Source organism: Clinocottus analis, unplaced genomic scaffold (assembly GCF_023055335.1).
Source record: "Clinocottus analis isolate CAN_PGR_092001 unplaced genomic scaffold, fCliAna1.0.p SCAF_6, whole genome shotgun sequence".
Classification (NCBI taxonomy): Eukaryota; Metazoa; Chordata; class Actinopteri; order Perciformes; family Cottidae; genus Clinocottus; species Clinocottus analis.
Window position 1 is genome coordinate 17,897,939 of NW_027176218.1, and position 17,329 is coordinate 17,915,267.

The following is a 17,329-nucleotide window of genomic DNA, read 5'->3' on the forward strand; positions in this document are numbered from 1 at the left end:
TGAAAAATGCACAATATGGGCGTTCACACAGAGACAAAGAAAACAGACTCAGCCAGCATGGCTTCTATCAATATGAAGCCAACAGCTGAGTTCATCGCAAAACACCAAATCAATTGGTCCGAATGCAGTGCAGACATGGTTTCGTTTAGGTGAATTTCCTGCAGACAGAAAATCAAAAAGGTAATATAACTAGGAACACGGCAACAACTAGGATAAATATCATATGTGACACATAATAAAAGACACAATTTTAGGGTTTTTTTTGGTCATTGAAGCACTGCAACTTCACTAATCTGAACAAACTAAAACCTGAAAGCAATGTTAAGAAACATGCTCGTCAAGGGAGCTCCGAAGCAACACTTTCCCACTGGAGTGAGTGTCTCCTGCACTTCTCTGACGTGAGAGAACACCATTGTACAGATATTGCATACCTGCGATTGTTCATGGCTACACATGACACCAGTGCAACGGCAGCGCACAAAGCTTTGAAGAGGACACAGAGCTTAAGAGAGAGGGGAAAAAAGAAGGAAAAAAAACGCTTCCAGCAAAAGCTCTTCAGGCTCTCCACATTAGGAAGAGGTAGCAGCAAAAAAATTTAAATAAATCACACCCACCACAATAATCCACCACCTGTCTTCAAATAAAAACATATGCAGGAGTTGAGTGTAATTCATCGAGAACTCAGGTACGCATTGGAAAGCAGAGAGATAAACAGCCTACGACTGATTAAAACTGCAAAGTCCGCTTAAGTAGCTTGGTGTCCTCGACGACGGGTGATTATCCTACGCTCGGCTTGGGGGTATATGAGACTGTCAGAAAGCAGTCAGAGAACGGCCATCTGGTCTAGCCACAGCGTCCTGGGTTAAGGATCCTGTCTGTCACTGAGGCGCAGATGAGCTCGGCAGAGAGCGGCGCAAACTCCTCCTGAGGCGACGCATGGAAAGTAGTGAGCGCTAAGAATGTGGCTGCTCTGAGATCATCCTCTCAGATCACAGTGACTTCTAGTCACTGAACATTAGAAGTCATATTTTTGGGATTGTTTGAATGCAGAATACCCGAGGGATCTCACGTGGAGACTAGTTCTAGAAATAAAAAGGCGGAGGAGACACAATTAGACTTTGTTGCAGTTTAAAAAGGGGTAAAGAAGGCTGAAGAAAGGTGGTTTTGAGGAAACTAAATAGACTCAAGAGAAGAAGAAAAAAGAGGAGAAGAGCTGCCGGGCCAACGGGGAAGAGAAGAGTCTATTTTCCAGGGTAGAATGAATAACACACTTCAGTGGTCCATGGAGAGGGAAAGAGGTCTTTGTGTAACGGCCAAGTCATGGTCATGGTGACAATAAAAGTCCCCATGTCATGGGTTAGAGCTGTTTAACCTTTTGATCCTCTTCCCCCTAAATGTGCTCTTTCAAACTTAAAGGGTGCAGTACAAGCCAATGAAGCACATTCACATACACAAAAACACATGGAAACTTTTAGCTCTTAAACTGCAGCTTGCTGGAAAAGTAGTTTAGGCTACTTGAAAATGCAATTTACATTCCTGACATTGTATTCTCTAAATGAAGACATTTAAAATTAGAAATAGGCTGTAAAAACTGAGACAAAAGTAAACAAATATGATCGTTGGTGCAAAACATGTCAACATTTGTCTACAACAGTAGACAACAGACTTTCCTGTCATATATTTTAACTGTGAGAAAGTCAAATTTGTCTTTTTCCTTTTACAATAATAAGATATGAGGCATCAATAATAAACGGACAAACAGGCAAAATAAGTAAACACCACCAAAACAGCCGGTAAGGAAGACATTTCTGGTTTCCAGTGAGGATTGCAACGAGGAAAGACGAGCGAGTGAGTAATCGCTGTTCTGAGGAAGTTAAAGTTCTTGAAAAGAGTCTATACCTCTTGGAAACTGTGCAGGTTCAGTCACAGATTCATTCATCATCTTCAACTGTATGTATGTTCTAGTGGGAGTTGAACTTTCAAACCAAGAGATTAGAAAATGTGAAGGTTAAAAAAAAAAGAAAAGAAAATCTTAAATTCAGTACAATAATATAATGCCATGGATGTTGTGTTCACATGCTGCATCAGCATATCTGAGCTCATCTGGCTCTCAGGCAACCTCAGGAAACCTACAAATTACTTCACCAGTGTATGAAAACAACACGATTTTAAACAGCTCAAGCCAGAAGAGTTTGGGAGCAACTTTCCAAACAGTGGTCCCTGAACCCCCCACCCATGAGTCACACAGCGGGGTTAGCGTCAGTGCAGCGCCAAACAGCACGTTAAACGTGCAGGCTTTCGCGTGGACGGAGACGGTCGGTGAGCCCGTAAAGTTAATGCCACCATGGCACTTGGCACCACGTCGGTGAGTGTGTATGTGCAGTCAGCTACGCACAGTGGAAAAAACTTCCAGAAAGCCCCGTGCTGCTGCCGCTCGGACCCTGGCTCCCCGCGGTCTGCACCTCTTCAGCCTGAATCAACACAACCACGCGCGTCCATTTTTTTGGCTCGGTTAAATCACGGTTTCTGGCGTCGCATGAATTAGGCACGCTGACGTTTGGCTGGAGATTCAAGACCTCGTTGTCCGCGGGGTTTAAGACGCGGTCATCGGCAGCCACATACAATGAATAAGTTTCAACCCACGCAGCGATGTTCAGCCCCAAAAGCGCCGCGTCAGATGCGTGTTTGGTAAAAACCGCTAAACAGGCGCAGAATTAGTCAACACTATCATTTCATTAAAGGACCATCTTGAATGCAACTTCACCTCAAGTTAAGTGCAGCTCCGGGAGATCCGTGCAGCAACTTGCTCTCTCTCTCTCGACGTATCGCTGTTGCTCAACTTGCAGAGAGAGCAAGATACCCAGCTGTGACCAGCAGCTGTCAAGCTAGTGGCAACTACAACTTCCGGTCAGCATTTTCCAAAATAAATGTCCCCAAAGCGCTCCTCACTGGCCCTTTTTTTATATACATGACAAAATAAAACCTCATTATGATACAAAAACAAGCACGACGATGAAATACTTTTAAGATGCGTACACACTCAACCAAACTAAGGCACGCACTTTAATGTTTATAATGTCATTTTCAGTGCCTCATACGGTCAAACGAGATTTTATTTTGTTGAAGCAAAACATTTCAAGTTCCGGTCGCATTACCTGTGACGTGGATACGCGAGAGGAAAATAGCAAAACAGTAAACAAACAGTTGAGTGAAGAAAAGAGATTTTTTTTTCAGTTGGACTTTAAAACGCTTCTGCTATTATGTATCATTGAATGAACTATTATTCTTTTGTTCAACCTTGTCCTTCCTATTGTTCAGCAGCACATGTCTACACATAGCCTACATCCTGCCTACGCACTTATTTTCTTTACAGAAAAGAAGAAAAAAAAAAGCAGGCGCACTTTCTAACGTGAGTTCAGTTTGCTCATTTAAATACCATGGCATTGGTTCATTCATGAAGCAGAAATTACCGGGCATCCAGTGACCATATCATGTCCAACAATGTAGGCTACCGATCAGCAAGTATGCAAGTTGCAATGTGGGCTGTTGTAACTTAAACATGTGGATGGAAAAAAGGCGTAAATTATGGATCAATGTTGTTTTAAGCACACCATGACTGTAATCAAGTTTTTTTTTAATCACACATAAAAATCACACATAAATCATGTTTTTTTTCTGTTTTTCAAATGTTCCTTTAATATTTGTATCACCAAATTGTTTTTCAGGCAAGTTCAATTAAGTGAGGAAATCCATTATTACTGAATAATTCTGCTCTGGGAGGGTAAAACCTGCACTGATGCAGAAACCGTTACTGCTTCCCAGGGAAGGACAAAGTGTTGAATCAACCAGACAAATGTGAACGGATGTTTCCAACGAGGCACTAATAATGATGACTGTTCCCCGGTCATGTTTCTGTGCCTGTGAGTGACTAGACATTCTCGACCAACGAGTACTTCAGCCTGAGGAGAGCCTGTAGGTTTCATATCCAGTTTGTGAATGTTGCTCGGATCCTTTTCTATCATTTGTCCAGAACCGAGAGAGGAGAAAGAGTTGGATCTGCATTTTCCTCCCAAGGAAACCAAACACCCCAGGCCACTGAGACCAGTCCCAAGAATGCCAAATACTCAGCAATACATATTCTTATATTCATATTCTTTTGGTGGGTTCTCAGCATGGCAGCGTGGTATTAAGTTGCAGGTTTTAACATAACGCTATTCAATCTCATCACTTCCGAGGGGCCACTGGCCTTCTTGTTTATCTGGAAGGAAGAGAAGGCAACTCGCTTTGATTGCTTCACTCTCGACTCTTCTCATATCACTGCTTTGCTGTGGGAAACTTCCTGTCAAGCCAAACAGATTTCAGTCGGTCTGAAATGGTTCATATTAGATGTACGAGGAATGTAATTTCAATGAATGACGTGGATTATTAACTTCAGAGAGATTATGAGCCTGTGGATAACCCAAAGCACAGAACTAAACACCACTAAAGTGTATCACTGTTGGCAGAGGGGAAGAAAATAATCATCAGCAGACAAAATGTGAAAGTCTGTCATGAGCTTATGATGGCTTTCATGAAGAATTTCCATCAAGTCTGTGTGGTGAGCGCTTCTTTTTATTCAAACATAAAAATGTAAAAAATATACAGAATACACATTTGATTAGGTTTGAGGGTTCAACACAATTCACACAGAGCCCCGCAGGGCTCATCGGGATTAACATGAAATTCACATTTAAACTTAGTCTTTTTTCTTTTTTTGTGGTCACCTCTGTCCTCAGGAATAGTGCCATCTGCTGTTACAGAGGTAGAAGGGAGGGACCACACACACACACACACACACACAAAATAACACACAAAGAGTGATCCTCACTACAACTTACTGCAATGCTGCAATAAAAACACCTGCACGTTGCGGATCTCAGCAGCAACAGCATTCTTCTTTTGGGACGAGCAGTCAGACTTTATGTCACTTCTCTGGACAAATTAGCTTCCAAACTGTGGAATCTCATTTGATGGCTAAACTGTGTTTTCATACATCAGGAATCTTCATGAACATTCAACAGATGAAATGTGACCGTGACTTCATACATACTTAAAAAAAAAAAGATTTAAAGAGGAGATCTGTGTTTAAAAATTCTCTTTTTTTCTAATCTATATACTGTCATTACATCCGTATAGTAACATGTGGTTAAAACACTACAAAAGTCACATGTAGCGCGGTAGCTAATACAGTTAGGTCAAGTCTGTCCAATTGCCGCCATTATCCAGCTTCATGGCTTTAGTAAACACTTTATTCTCTTTCTGCTCCGTTGATGGCAGTACCAGCGAGTTAAAACAACTCCACCAACACAGCTCTCTCCATTGTGCTGCAGCTGGAACATGCGGGAAGCTACAACCGCGGCTTTAAAGGAAAAACTGGTACACTTGCATCACCGGCTGATGTCATGATGTCATAAAACTCTGTCACCAGAACCGCACCCCGGAGGCTTGAAATGATAACTGCAGCAGCTGCGTTGGAGCCACTGAATCCAGTAAGAAGTATTTACAGCGGGTGTAGCTATGGAAGGCACAGAAATAACAAGGCTCACCAAATGCATACAAATGTCTCTCGTCTCGTTTAAAATTGTTTTCGCACATCTTCTGCAAATGCAACCAGATTATGTTGACCCCCATTTTAATGAATGCCGCCCCCCCCCACCCCCCCCCACCCTCCCACACATGTCTGTATAACTGCTCATATAAACCAGTGTCCATTAGTCAGAATGCCGTGAGGTGAGGATGTGGTGCATCAGTGCTTTGAGGTGAGAGTTAGGGTGGAGGAGACACGGAAGATCTGAGGCAGCATGTTGCTCAACTGGTAGAACATCTCCTCTGAGATACTCTGTCAACACAAGAAAAGACACACAAAGACCCAGCCAGGATTAGTGATTTGTTAAGCAGCAACGGAGGAACCATTGCACCTCTTACTCACATTTTAAGTCCACGCACTATGACAATGGAAGGAAAAGCAATGTCAACTTATTTTTTCTTCTGGAAATTGTGCCCATGACAACAAAAAAACACATCTGGACTGTTTGTGTACACAGCCAGGCGTTACCAGCCCACTGTGGTGCCGTTCAGTTCAACATCACAGGGTATTTTTCTTCCCCAGGAAACTGTAGTCAAGATGCTGAAATGATGTGAGCTCCTGCAGCTGTGACAGCTTTAACAGGGGGACATGGCGCGTTAGCGTCGCCACCCGTCAAATAAGAATGTTAAGTATTAATCTTTAAGCATTCGCGCAGCATTCACCCACAAGCAAACACAGTGTGTGTGTGTATATATATATATATATATATATATATATATATAGCCGCGTCTCTTTGAGGCACAGAAAACAATGTTGTTTCAGAGCTGCTATTTTGAATGGTGTCTGAGCATGTAGCTGACGGGAAGCCAATACAGTCGAGAATCCTTTGATGGCGCTGGTTTTATCATCCTAACCTGTCAACACGAGATCGCCCTATAAGCTCCGCTGCCTTCCTGACAAACCACAAAAGCTATAGATATACAACATCCAGATAAACTGGAGTCAAAACTACCTGAACCTCCTTGTGCGCAGTTGATCCTGGATGTTTCTTTCCCTTTTACTTTGACATAAGGTTAGACCTGGATATCCAAGTGAGTATCCAGGGAGTAATGCCTCAGTGGTGGAAAGCCAAACGTTAATCCCGTTGCTTATCCCACAATTACATAGAGGATCTCTCAGTCAGCTTTCTTTTATCACAGCAGTGTAAACATTGGTCAAGAGAACCTAAAGCGCTCTAATCTGTGATTCATGGCACGCTCTTCAAAGCATCTTCCGTCTGAGCTTTGTTCAGCTGGGCCAGATGTGCCTTTTGTGTGGTGTTGCGTACATGCGAGTCCCACGAGTAAACATTTCTGCTGCATTAACAGAGGTTTGCTGGCAAATTACTACTTAAAAGGATGGTTGCGCGTCGCCTCAGCTCAGAGTTGTGAGACCAAAAACACGGTATGATGGTATGTTCTGCTCTTACCTTTGGCACCAGAAACTGGACTGTGCGCGATATTCCTCCATCCCACGAGGCCATCTCCATCATGAAGCCTGCGAAGGAAAAACAGATTGAAATTAAAAATATCAAAAATATATCATAAATGTTCAGTGTATTACAGGCACTATTTTCTTAACTAGTTTTGTAATTACATTATTTTGTGTATCTACCATCTGTCATCCTGCATTGAGCATAAAAGCTTACCTTTTACACATTTGAAGACCAGCTCTGCTCTCTTTAGACACCACGGTATGGTCATCTCCTGCAGAGACATCAGAATGAAAATAGTTTAAAAAGAAATAAAGAAAATAAATACTGCCTTAGTCAAACACAAACTCTTGTGAGGGGACTGTATCTACACATACAATGTTTAATTGAAGGCACTTTGTGTTCCTGCCTCCATGAACTAGAGGCAGGAAAGTCGTCGAGGCCCATGTTTAGACCCGTGTGAACGGCGTAACCCACTAAACGGTTTGCCCTCCAGATAAACTGCACAGGCTTGAGCAATGGGTGCCTGACATGTGAACAATAGGATATTATGCTCGAAGAGTTTGTCCGTATGGCTAACGCTGGTGTCCGTGATGAGCTGGCTGTTGCCGTTCATAAAAAGGCAGGTGTGGTCTTTGCTAAAGCAATTAAAGCAAGTAAATGTATTTCTTACAACCATAAAATTGGTTGACAGAGTTTTTAATTTCCTCTCTGAAAGCCTTTAGACATGTATTATAGGGCAAGTAAGTAATAGCTTCAAGAGTCCTTTTTCCACAAAGTCATAAATGCTTGGAGAAAGAAAATAGAAATGGGTACAAGAGGCACAGCCCTGTTTTATTTTTAGTCTCCAGTTCTTCTGGACCAGGGGTCGGCGACCCACGGCTCCGGAGCCGCATGTGGCTCTTTCACACCTCTGTTGCGGCTCCTTGAAAAATAATAAATATAATAATAACTTTTGCCATGTGGACAATCTTTCAAAGGGAACTCCTCTTATCTTTGAGTTTAAGGTGATACTGGGTCACAAATACATATTTTTTGTTTTACTAAAATGTGCATCATACTCTATTTTGTCGCTGTGAAGCCTCCTCCCCTGCAGGTACTGGTGATTTGCAGAGCCCCTCCCTTGCTAAACTATGAACGGATACATTTCACTGCCTTCTGACCTGTATGCTGATATATGACGAGAAATTAGCAAACAACAAATTATCTAATGTTGAAAGACTCTTCCAGAGCAAACACACAGCTTTTGTGGCTCTAGACACATTTTTTTAAGTGGAAAAATGGCAAAATGGCTCTTTAGGAAGGGTTGCTGACCCTTGTTCTAGACAAACAATGGTGTTTTCAATGCTTAAACTCAAATAGGCTTGTACAAACAGGCAAAACATCTCCACTAAATAGCAAACAGGACTGAAAAGAAGATGACTGGTCGAACGTTTTGCTGTTGAACCACAAACTATTAATTAAAGTTCCTCTGGTTCCTGGGGCATCAAAAGTCAGAAGCCCTCGGTTACGTAAACAAAGACTCTTTTTGCACAGTTATTCAGTCGCTGAAAGCGTTCCCTCTTCTGTAAACGTACTCACCTTTGACAAATATTGCATCTCCTGTGATTTGAAAATCACGGCCATATTGAAAATTTGATTAATTGTGCAGCCTGAACCAAGACGCATCCCACTTAAGGTCAAAGCATAGGACCATCCCATACAAGACCTGCCTGGCAGTATGGTTACACTCCATGTTACTGTTCAAGTCAAGTGTTTGTTTAGCCTGCAAACTCGTACATTATTATCACCCTTATGAACAAGCGTTCGGCGTGCTCTCTGCTGCTCTTACCTCCGACATGTCGTGGACCAGCAGCAGCGGGACCGTGATGGTGGTGACGTCGTGTGTGCAGCAGACCTTCAGGATGTTTCTCAAGCCCATAATGGCCGGGTCCCGGGCCGTGATGTTACCCGAGCGCACATTGTCGTCCACACACAGGTGGAAGACCACATGGACCTCTGACAGGTTGGAGTGCCGCGAGATGTAGAACTCACCTTAAGGGAGACGCAGCAGTGTGTGATATTGAGAAAACAGGATACAGAATTAGTGTGGTGGAAAAGATTATGTGTAATAAATCAATGTAGCAGTTATGCTCTGCTCTCTCAATCTGAATAAAAATGATATTCAGTACCTGGTAAGATGTTAGATGGATTTCTTTCAACATTTTTGCTCTTATCATCACCTCCGTTCCTTGGAATTTCTGTAATACATAAAATCCTTTCTGTCAAATAATCTCATGAGGACACTTGATGGCAATGAAAGGCTTGTAACCAAGAAATAATGCTTCTATGTACAGCTCTGCTGGCCGAACACTCAATGTATGCTGTGATAAGGATCTGGACACTGTTTCTGTCAGTGCAGTGGCAGCGCTGTAAAGTGTTTTCTACTTTGTGACTATTTAATCCCCCACTCACACTGCTGGCATGTCACTGACACGCTCTAACTCTGGGAAGATGTTTGCAGGGTAAAGTTCTGTAGCACACACTGTTACAGCCATTCATACAGATATACTTTCTTTCCGTTGACTCGTTTTGAAGGCAGCTTCAATTCTAGAGATGAAGGCGCTCCTCCGTGTCTCGCTAAACATCAAACCAGGTTATTTAGAGATTAACTTAAATTTCTGTCTGTTGAGAGGAACTCAGCCAAACCAAACGACTCTTAAGATAAGATCGTATCTTGCAGCTTTGTGTGTCAGTGGTCCAAGGCCATGATCAAAAATATAAGTTCAGCCTTGTGTAATGCATGGCTTGGTAAAAAAAAATATAATTATCAATTGTCTTCACAAGTCTTGTATTATTTTTCTTAATCCTTTTTTTCTGTATTGTAGATGTTGTGGAGCAACCAAAAGTCTGACCAGGCTGTTCTTTGTGTTTGCTGCTCCGCTGAGCTCTGGCATAGAGCAACACCTGCTGCACCTCGTCCAGCTGCGCCTCCAGAAAGGGAAAGTGGAAGTCTGTGCACTCCTTCGCGACGGTTGCAAAGTCTGGGGGGGGGGGGTCAAAACAACAGAACAGACCCGGGATGAAATGATGCATGAAGTTAAAGTTAATATATCTGTTATTATGCCTCGAGACAGTACTCCCAACTCTAAAAACAAAGCAAACCTTTAAACAAATCATTTAACGATGACTTTCACTTCTCCTTTAAACACTAAACGGTTGTATTCTCATGGTGAAAGTGAGAAAACAGCATCCCCCTGACCTCTCTTGATGCCACTGTAGGAGTTGACCCTGTTGTCGACCAACAACACCAGACCACACAGCGAGGAGGAATAGAGCGAGAGGGCCGTCTGCAGCCGCCTCAGTTTCGCCCCACCACTGCCGTGCCGCCGGTGCTTACAGAAGTCCAGCACATCTGACCGGACCAGTCGCAGGTTGTGCATCGTCTTCAGTTGTGCTCCTGATCAGAAAAGGATTAGGCACTGTGCTGCAGGTCACATTAATACTGCTTTTCATACATCTTTAGTGACGAACATTACCAAAAACTAAACACAATACAAGTGTTTTATGAACAGTGCTGAGAAAAATGTGTACAAAGAGTTGCAGAGCATGTGACAAGTCAAGCACCTAAATGTATAGTGAAGCTCTCCTCCAGCTGAGGCTGCTCCTCAAACATCCTGGCACCAGAATCTGCCAGCTCCGACAGCTGGCTGGGCTGCACCTTAATCTCCTCACTGGAAATCAATAGTACATCAAAATCAATCAATTAAGATATTTATTTAAAAAAAGGTTTGTTTTTTTTTAAATCTGCAGATAGTACATTTAAATATGTTCTACATGTATTTGTATACATATAAGGCACTTTTCACATTTATTTTTAGGGGGAAAACCCACTGATTCAGCAGTTTTTTTGGTTGCTAATTAAAAACATGAAAAAATGCAGGCAATTTGCTTATGGATGTCTCAGTTAGAAGGACTCAACATTTAGTTTCAGCACTTCATTTAAAAACATTAAGAAACAATATAAAAGAACTCAAAGTTGCAAACTGAATATCTTTACGGGCTCTTGCTATAAAAATGAATATTTACAAAGGGTTCGAAGTGCTGATGTAGAAGTTTGAAGTTCCACCAACAGATAATAAGATAATGATATTCATCATTAGGAATAAACTGATGCAGGGTCAGCACATTGTCTGAGCAGCTCTTCGCACACAGTTCCTGGTGGTATCTTTGTTTTGATGGAATATCCAATATATGTAGAGTAGTGTAGGACCTGAATTTAAACCACCACTCACTCTGCGGGACTACATTGCTGTTAACCACTTTTAGAGTTTTGTTTCCTTGTGATGACAGTCAGAACTGATTTTGTAAAGCTGAGCATCAGTCAAACTTAGATGAGTTTTTGACCTCTTGTAATCACTTCAATTTCTATGTAAATGGAGTCTGCACTTCAAAAAGGGCCAGCAGGCATGTCATGTTTTGGATTATATCGTGCAGCGGTTAAGATCCTGTTAGTTGAGTGGCAGTTTGACCTCTAGTCAAGATTAGATGAGACTTTTAAAGTAGCACAATTCACATAGGGGGGTGTATACATTATTTTATTGTGTCAGTTTCATGAAGTTGTACCAATATCCTATGCTTTTTAGAACCTTCTTTTTGTCACCCTATTTCATCAATGTAAGTTTTTTAAGTTTATAAATGTAAGTATACATATGAACTTAAACTGAACATAAACCCACCGATGCCACACTGTCAGTGAACAAAGAGCAAGACGCGCCGTTCTGTTGCTGCCTTTTGACAATGCTACTTCCAAGATGTCACATCTGCACATTGTAGACATCTATCTGCACTGCAGATTTTTTATTTAATTTAAACCAGAGTCAGGAACTCCAGCGTTCATCATCTTAAATTAACTATTGCTGTACCCCAAAATTTGAAGGAGCTGAAAGTGCCCGTCAAACTGCACAGGAGTGTAAAGTAGGCCGACCAATATCAGCTGTCCACACACAAACACAGATCATGCTTCAGTTTTCACACAAATCCAGCATGTTAACAGAGTCTGTTGTCCGAGTGCACAAACACAAACTCACGTAATTTGGCTGCTGTTGGATTTCTGCAGGTCCTGGTGCAGACTGATGACCCACTGCTGATACTCATGCTTTTGAATGCCAGTAACTTGCTTCAGCTCACTGGCCCACTTGTTCTCCAACACCTGATCAAATGACACAAAGTCAAACACTAAGGAAATTCGATACAACAACCACAACAACAACATATATTTGGACTGAGCGGACTGGGGCAAATCTGAATTTGAAAAAAAGGAAAATTCACAAGCTCCTCCTAAATGTTTAATATGTGGTAAAATGATGACTTTGTACTGCGATAAAGGTGCACCTGGTATCAACACTGCTTGCAGAGCACCTCAACTCATTTTTTACCTGCTGTGCATCAAAGTGTTGAGAGGCAACTGCATTTACATCCTGGTCACTCAAAGTATTCCCAAGCTCATGCATCACTTTGTCCATTTCAGCGGCTTGCCTGTCAGACAGAGAAACATATTCCTTGGTTTTTTAAGAAAAAAATACATCATCATCGACAGAGCCTTGCAAAGATATTCACCCGCTTGGTGTTATCCCTATTTTTGCTGCATTACAACCTTGAATTGAAAAGTTTATATCTGGATTTGATCTTATGGGCCTACACAAATTTTAAAAATAGAAAAGTGGGGCGTGAATTTGTATTCACCCCCTTTGCTGTGAAGCTTTTGCATTTGCCGTATGAAAACAAAACAGATGTGAACTCAAAAGATAAATCTAAGAACACAGAAGGAGAGTCGAGTTTTCACCATACACAGGTGAATTTACAAAGAAAAACACCAACCTCTCTTGTAGCTTCTTAATCTCCATGTCTCTCTCACTGATGAGCTCGGAGATGCTCACAAAGTAGTTGTGCTCCAGGTTGAGAAGCGTATCTGAGGCAGGGGAGTGGATCAGCTCATGGTAAACGTCGGCAAAGTCCTCATCCCAGCTGGGCTCTTCGGGCCGAGCGTGCTCCAGTGTTGTCTGAAGCAGTGAGAGGAAAAATGAAATGACCATTTTGAAATGGTTACTGCAGGTGGTTATACAAAAGGCAAAGAAAGACAACCCAACCCCTCGATGCATTGCATGTTGCACAGTCGCTTTCCTTATATGAAGCTAAATCTTCAGTCATTGTGAGTGATGATCTGCTGGACAAGAGTTCAGTAGAAAGTGTTAAAAAAACTACATTTTCTGTGGGCAGAGGAAGACAAATGAGGAAGGCCAGATGAAATGTCAACACATTTGTGAATGAGTGTTTTGATCAGCTCAACAAACTAGGCAGCTCCATGCCACATCCATAATTAGTAAAGCAACCGAACAGAAATAGAATCTGAAACTCCTCCATTTATACAAGCTGAGACCACAAACATGACGGACACTGAAAAACATCCACATGTATTTCTGTGTGACTGCAGAAAAATGTAAATGGGGAGCCAGTCCTAAATGTATGAGCGCAGTAGGTCAGAGCGGCTTCACAAGACGCGCCGAGGCAGCCCTTGTCTTTTTTTCTAAAGACCTGAGACTTAATAAATAAGAGACGTTCATGATCTCAGAAGAGAACACCATTCCTTATTTATTTATAACAGCACAAAGTCCACTTCTGTGTGTCGCCGGACTGTTTGGTATCGATCAATAATATACAGCGATGACCCTTCTCTCAAATATGTGCAACCAGCCGCCACGCAATCGATAACTGGGAAGACGCATATCAAAGTTGAACCAAGTGCAATGAGGAGACTTTAAATGCAGCACGCAGGCTTATATAATGAGATTTCTTTTTTTCCCCCTCAGGAACTCATGAATAATCAATTTGCAGATACACTGCACTTCTGTTTAAATTACTTTAATAATCCCTGACTGACCCGAAGTTAGGGTTAGGGAGCATTCAAGGACACTTCGGAAAACACTGCTGTGGTACTACAGAAACATGATGTAGTGGATATACGATCAGGGTGTGCCGAGCAGCCAGTGCCTGAAATAAACACCTGCCCAGAATAAAACACACCGTTTACATTATTAATAGACATTCTTTCACAGAAATATCTTCCTAGAGTTTCTTAGCAATTTGTGTATTGAATCAAATATAAATCGTGACGTAAAGAGCATTCATGAGGCGTCCCACTAACACAAAGTGTAGATAAAGCTGAAATGATGTGAGTAAAATCCAAAGGAATGCAAAAACGCAACCTGACAGTGAGTCTGTCAACAGACTGCAGTACAGTAGATAATCATATGAAAGCTTGTGGTATAATATACTAATGTCTTTTAGTCTTCGGGTACAAAAACATACTGAAATGTGTCATCACCTCCACATAAGACCTGGTCCATGCGTTGGTGAGCTGGTTCACATCTACATCGCCCACTGTGAGTCGGTGCAGGGCCAGCTCTGCCTCTCTGTCATAATCCAGGATAGTCTCACTCTCAATGAAGTTGGAAAGGGAGGTTTTAAGCTCTGCAGAAAGAGGTGAAAAACACAGCAAAAAATGTCATATAATTTCTTTACAAGCTGACTATTACATTACAGAAACACAACGGGCTTGCTCCATTCCATCCATTTAGGTTTCAATCTCACAGCACGCATTCTGATATGACAATACCACTTTATTCCCATCAATAGGGAGATGTTATTTTAATAGATTCATCTCTAATAAACAGAATATGATGTTTCTTGTTCAACTATGTAGATTTGCTTGACAGAGTTTAAATTACCATGTTTGAAATACCATTTTTGCAGTTACTCATTCTCAAATATGTGTCAGTTCTGTCCAGCGCTAGTGTGCTTTGTAGGAGTATATTGGAACAAATATTGTCACCTGAAAATAAGAATATGGAGAGGTTTTAATTACTTTTTGATTTCCTTTAAAAGACAATGTGAAAGAGGCTTGTCATCATCATCAGTGCTTTGTTGGAGAGCTTCTTGCAAGATAACAAACAGCCCCTGACAAGTTTTCAGATTAAAATGCTTTGCTTGCTTCAAAAACGTGGAAGGTAAAGAAACAGTGGAATTTCCCTTAACAAAGTCGTCTCCACCTGGGTGTAGGATAATACCGCAAATAAAAAATGTTGTGTAACTCGTAAGCGCGGCGGCCTCACCATCCTCTATGTAGCAGGGTATTTTATGGAGCAGCATCAGGCGTCCGTGAAGGTCACAGATGTTCTCTTGAGCAGGAAACTGTAGAGGCACTTTGAGGACACACTTGTGTGTCCCTGCCCTGAACTCAAACACAAACTCTTTCTCTGCAGTGCTGTTCACTTTGCTTTTGTTCTTCTTCATGGTTGCGTCTGAAGAATGAAAAATGAAGAAGAAGAAAAAGAATAAGAGTGACCAAATTAATGAAGGTTATATATTTTAAGTCTGAGGGTCACATGGGGTACAAGTTAAACCACCTGACACAGCAAAGAAAACAGCTTTCCCATACAGCACAAGCAACACATTGGGTTTAGGATTTCTTAATCGACAGATTGTCAAACTATAACTAACAAAGGAGGTGTGTTTCGCAGTTTCTCATTAAGTGTAATAGCCAATCACTGTAAAAAGTCGGCTGACGTGACCATGTTATTGTTGCTCCATGTTAGCTAGCCGTGTAGCTAAAGCTAAAGAAAATAATAAAATTGGCAGCCTGTCCAAGACATGTCTAGCTGAACATCGCTGTTTGCTTTACTGTGGTGAACATGTAAATACTAAAAGCGTTGGATTTACCTGAGAATGAATGAATATGGTGTTTCCTGCTGCAGAGGCTGCAGGGTGCTGCTGTCAGGTTCAGTCAGCTGACCGCTTCGGACTGAGTTGTTCGCGGCGTGACAGCAGAAGCACTTTCGCGAGATGATGTTTAGGTGTTTATATAATTATTTTATTCAGTTATTCATCAGAAGTACTATGATACGTGTCTGAGAGCTAATCCATTTGGCGAATTGTAGACATTTTATGTGCGTAGTTATCTTTCCCGTACAAAGCAGCTTTACAGAGACACGAATCTAATGACCCCGGAACTTTATTTACGGGAGCGTTTTTCCTTATGCACTATCGCCCACTGCCGGCCAGAAATTATACAACTAGTGCATGGTCTTGATCAAAGAGGAATCAAATAGGAAAATGCCGGAAAATATACTGTTAGTTAAACAATGCATTTTTGTAAGCACTTACTGTGTAACTCACATGGTGGAGGTGGGACCAGTGGCCCTCATGTAAGGAATAACTAATAATACCCAGCAATTAACAATTATGATGGAATCAAAAACATGCTGTGCCCTTGTAAATATTAGGTTGCACAGCTTTAGTCCCAAATCTCTGTTGTTTCCTGGTCAGCTCATTAAGACCCACCACTTCTATTATGCAGCCCACTTTAGACAGAATAAACAAATAACTTTAGTTTTGAGACATACATAAAGGGTTACATTTACAAACTTTTGCCAGGGCTTTCAACCACATTTCAAAGTCTTCATACATAGAAAGGTTAGTTGTCATAAAAAGGCATCATGTACAACTTTTTCTTGAGGAAACTTCATTCAATGTGTGCAGCAAAATGTTGGAGATGTTTTACCAATCTGTTGTGTACTTCTCTATAGTCTGCTGGGGGAGCAGCATTGGAACAGCAGACACCAATAGACTCAATAAACTAGTGAAGAAGGCCGGCTCCTTCATTGGCTGCAAACAGGACTCTCCGGAACAGGTGGTGAAGAGGAGGACACTGATAAAATTATTGTCCATATTGTATGACCCGGAACACCCTCTAATTCACTGTATATACACTTTATATACAATGTATATGCTTGTATTTTCTTTATTTAATTGTCTTAAATTAATATGTTCTGCTCTGCAATTCTATTGTATTGTATATATTGAGTATTTCCCATACTTAATATTTTTATGTTTACTATGTAACTTGCTTGCTGCTGCCACAAACTAATTTCCCTATCTATCTATCTATCTATCTATCTATCTATCTATCTATCTATCTATCTATCTATCTATGAATTCAGTTTTAAAAGTGGCATATGAATTCAGTCAAAATTAAGTGCAAATATTAATAGTCTAGTCTAGTGCAAAAACTTCAAACTCATAGTTTTTCAATATTTTTTATTGGATATGTCCGTAGTGTGTTATTGCCCGTATGTGTGTACGTGCAGTGTGTTAAAAGCGCGTGTGCATATGCGTGCTCGCTAACTCACGCGTGCGTGTGTTTTCTTCAAGTTTGAGTAAGTAAGGGAACGTGTAAAAGTATACTGAGCACATAC

At 41.4% G+C, this 17,329-nt stretch overlaps 2 protein-coding genes across 2 annotated transcripts in view; both read right to left on the reverse strand.

Annotated features, from left to right (window-relative positions):
- Positions 1-2,869, reverse strand: part of zgc:77158 (solute carrier family 45 member 3) — a 28,655-nt gene extending 25,786 nt beyond the window's left edge. Inside the window, exon 1 of the mRNA XM_068603346.1 lies at positions 2,765-2,869. The gene's annotated coding sequence lies outside the window, so the exon portion shown is untranslated. The remainder of the gene's footprint in view (positions 1-2,764) is intronic.
- Positions 2,870-5,725: 2,856 nt separating this feature from the next.
- ferry3 (FERRY endosomal RAB5 effector complex subunit 3) lies at positions 5,726-15,871 on the reverse strand. Its single transcript, XM_068603348.1, has 14 exons — positions 15,795-15,871; positions 15,188-15,376; positions 14,401-14,546; positions 12,897-13,078; positions 12,455-12,554; positions 12,107-12,228; positions 10,644-10,750; positions 10,279-10,476; positions 9,932-10,060; positions 9,209-9,277; positions 8,869-9,071; positions 7,254-7,311; positions 7,035-7,102; positions 5,726-5,878 (listed from the first exon to the last, which is right to left on the reverse strand). Exons 2-14 carry the CDS (start codon positions 15,366-15,368, stop codon positions 5,786-5,788), a joined length of 1,656 nt encoding a protein of 551 aa, XP_068459449.1. The 5' UTR covers positions 15,369-15,376; positions 15,795-15,871; the 3' UTR covers positions 5,726-5,785.
- Between the last annotated feature and the right edge of the window lie 1,458 nt (positions 15,872-17,329).

What these genes read in the sequence shown, in the direction of transcription:
- ferry3 (XM_068603348.1), bottom strand. Translation starts at nt 15,368, where the DNA reads ATGAAGAAGAACAAAAGCAAAGTGAACAGCACTGCAGAGAAAGAGTTT. An exon ending in ACCCTGCTACATAGAGGATG is followed by an intron (nt 14,547 to 15,187) that starts GTGAGGCCGCCG and finishes CTCTTTCTGCAG; the next exon opens with AGCTTAAAACCTCCCTTTCC. An exon ending in TCCAGTTTCTGGTGCCAAAG is followed by an intron (nt 5,879 to 7,034) that starts GTAAGAGCAGAA and finishes TTGTGTTGACAG; the next exon opens with AGTATCTCAGAGGAGATGTT.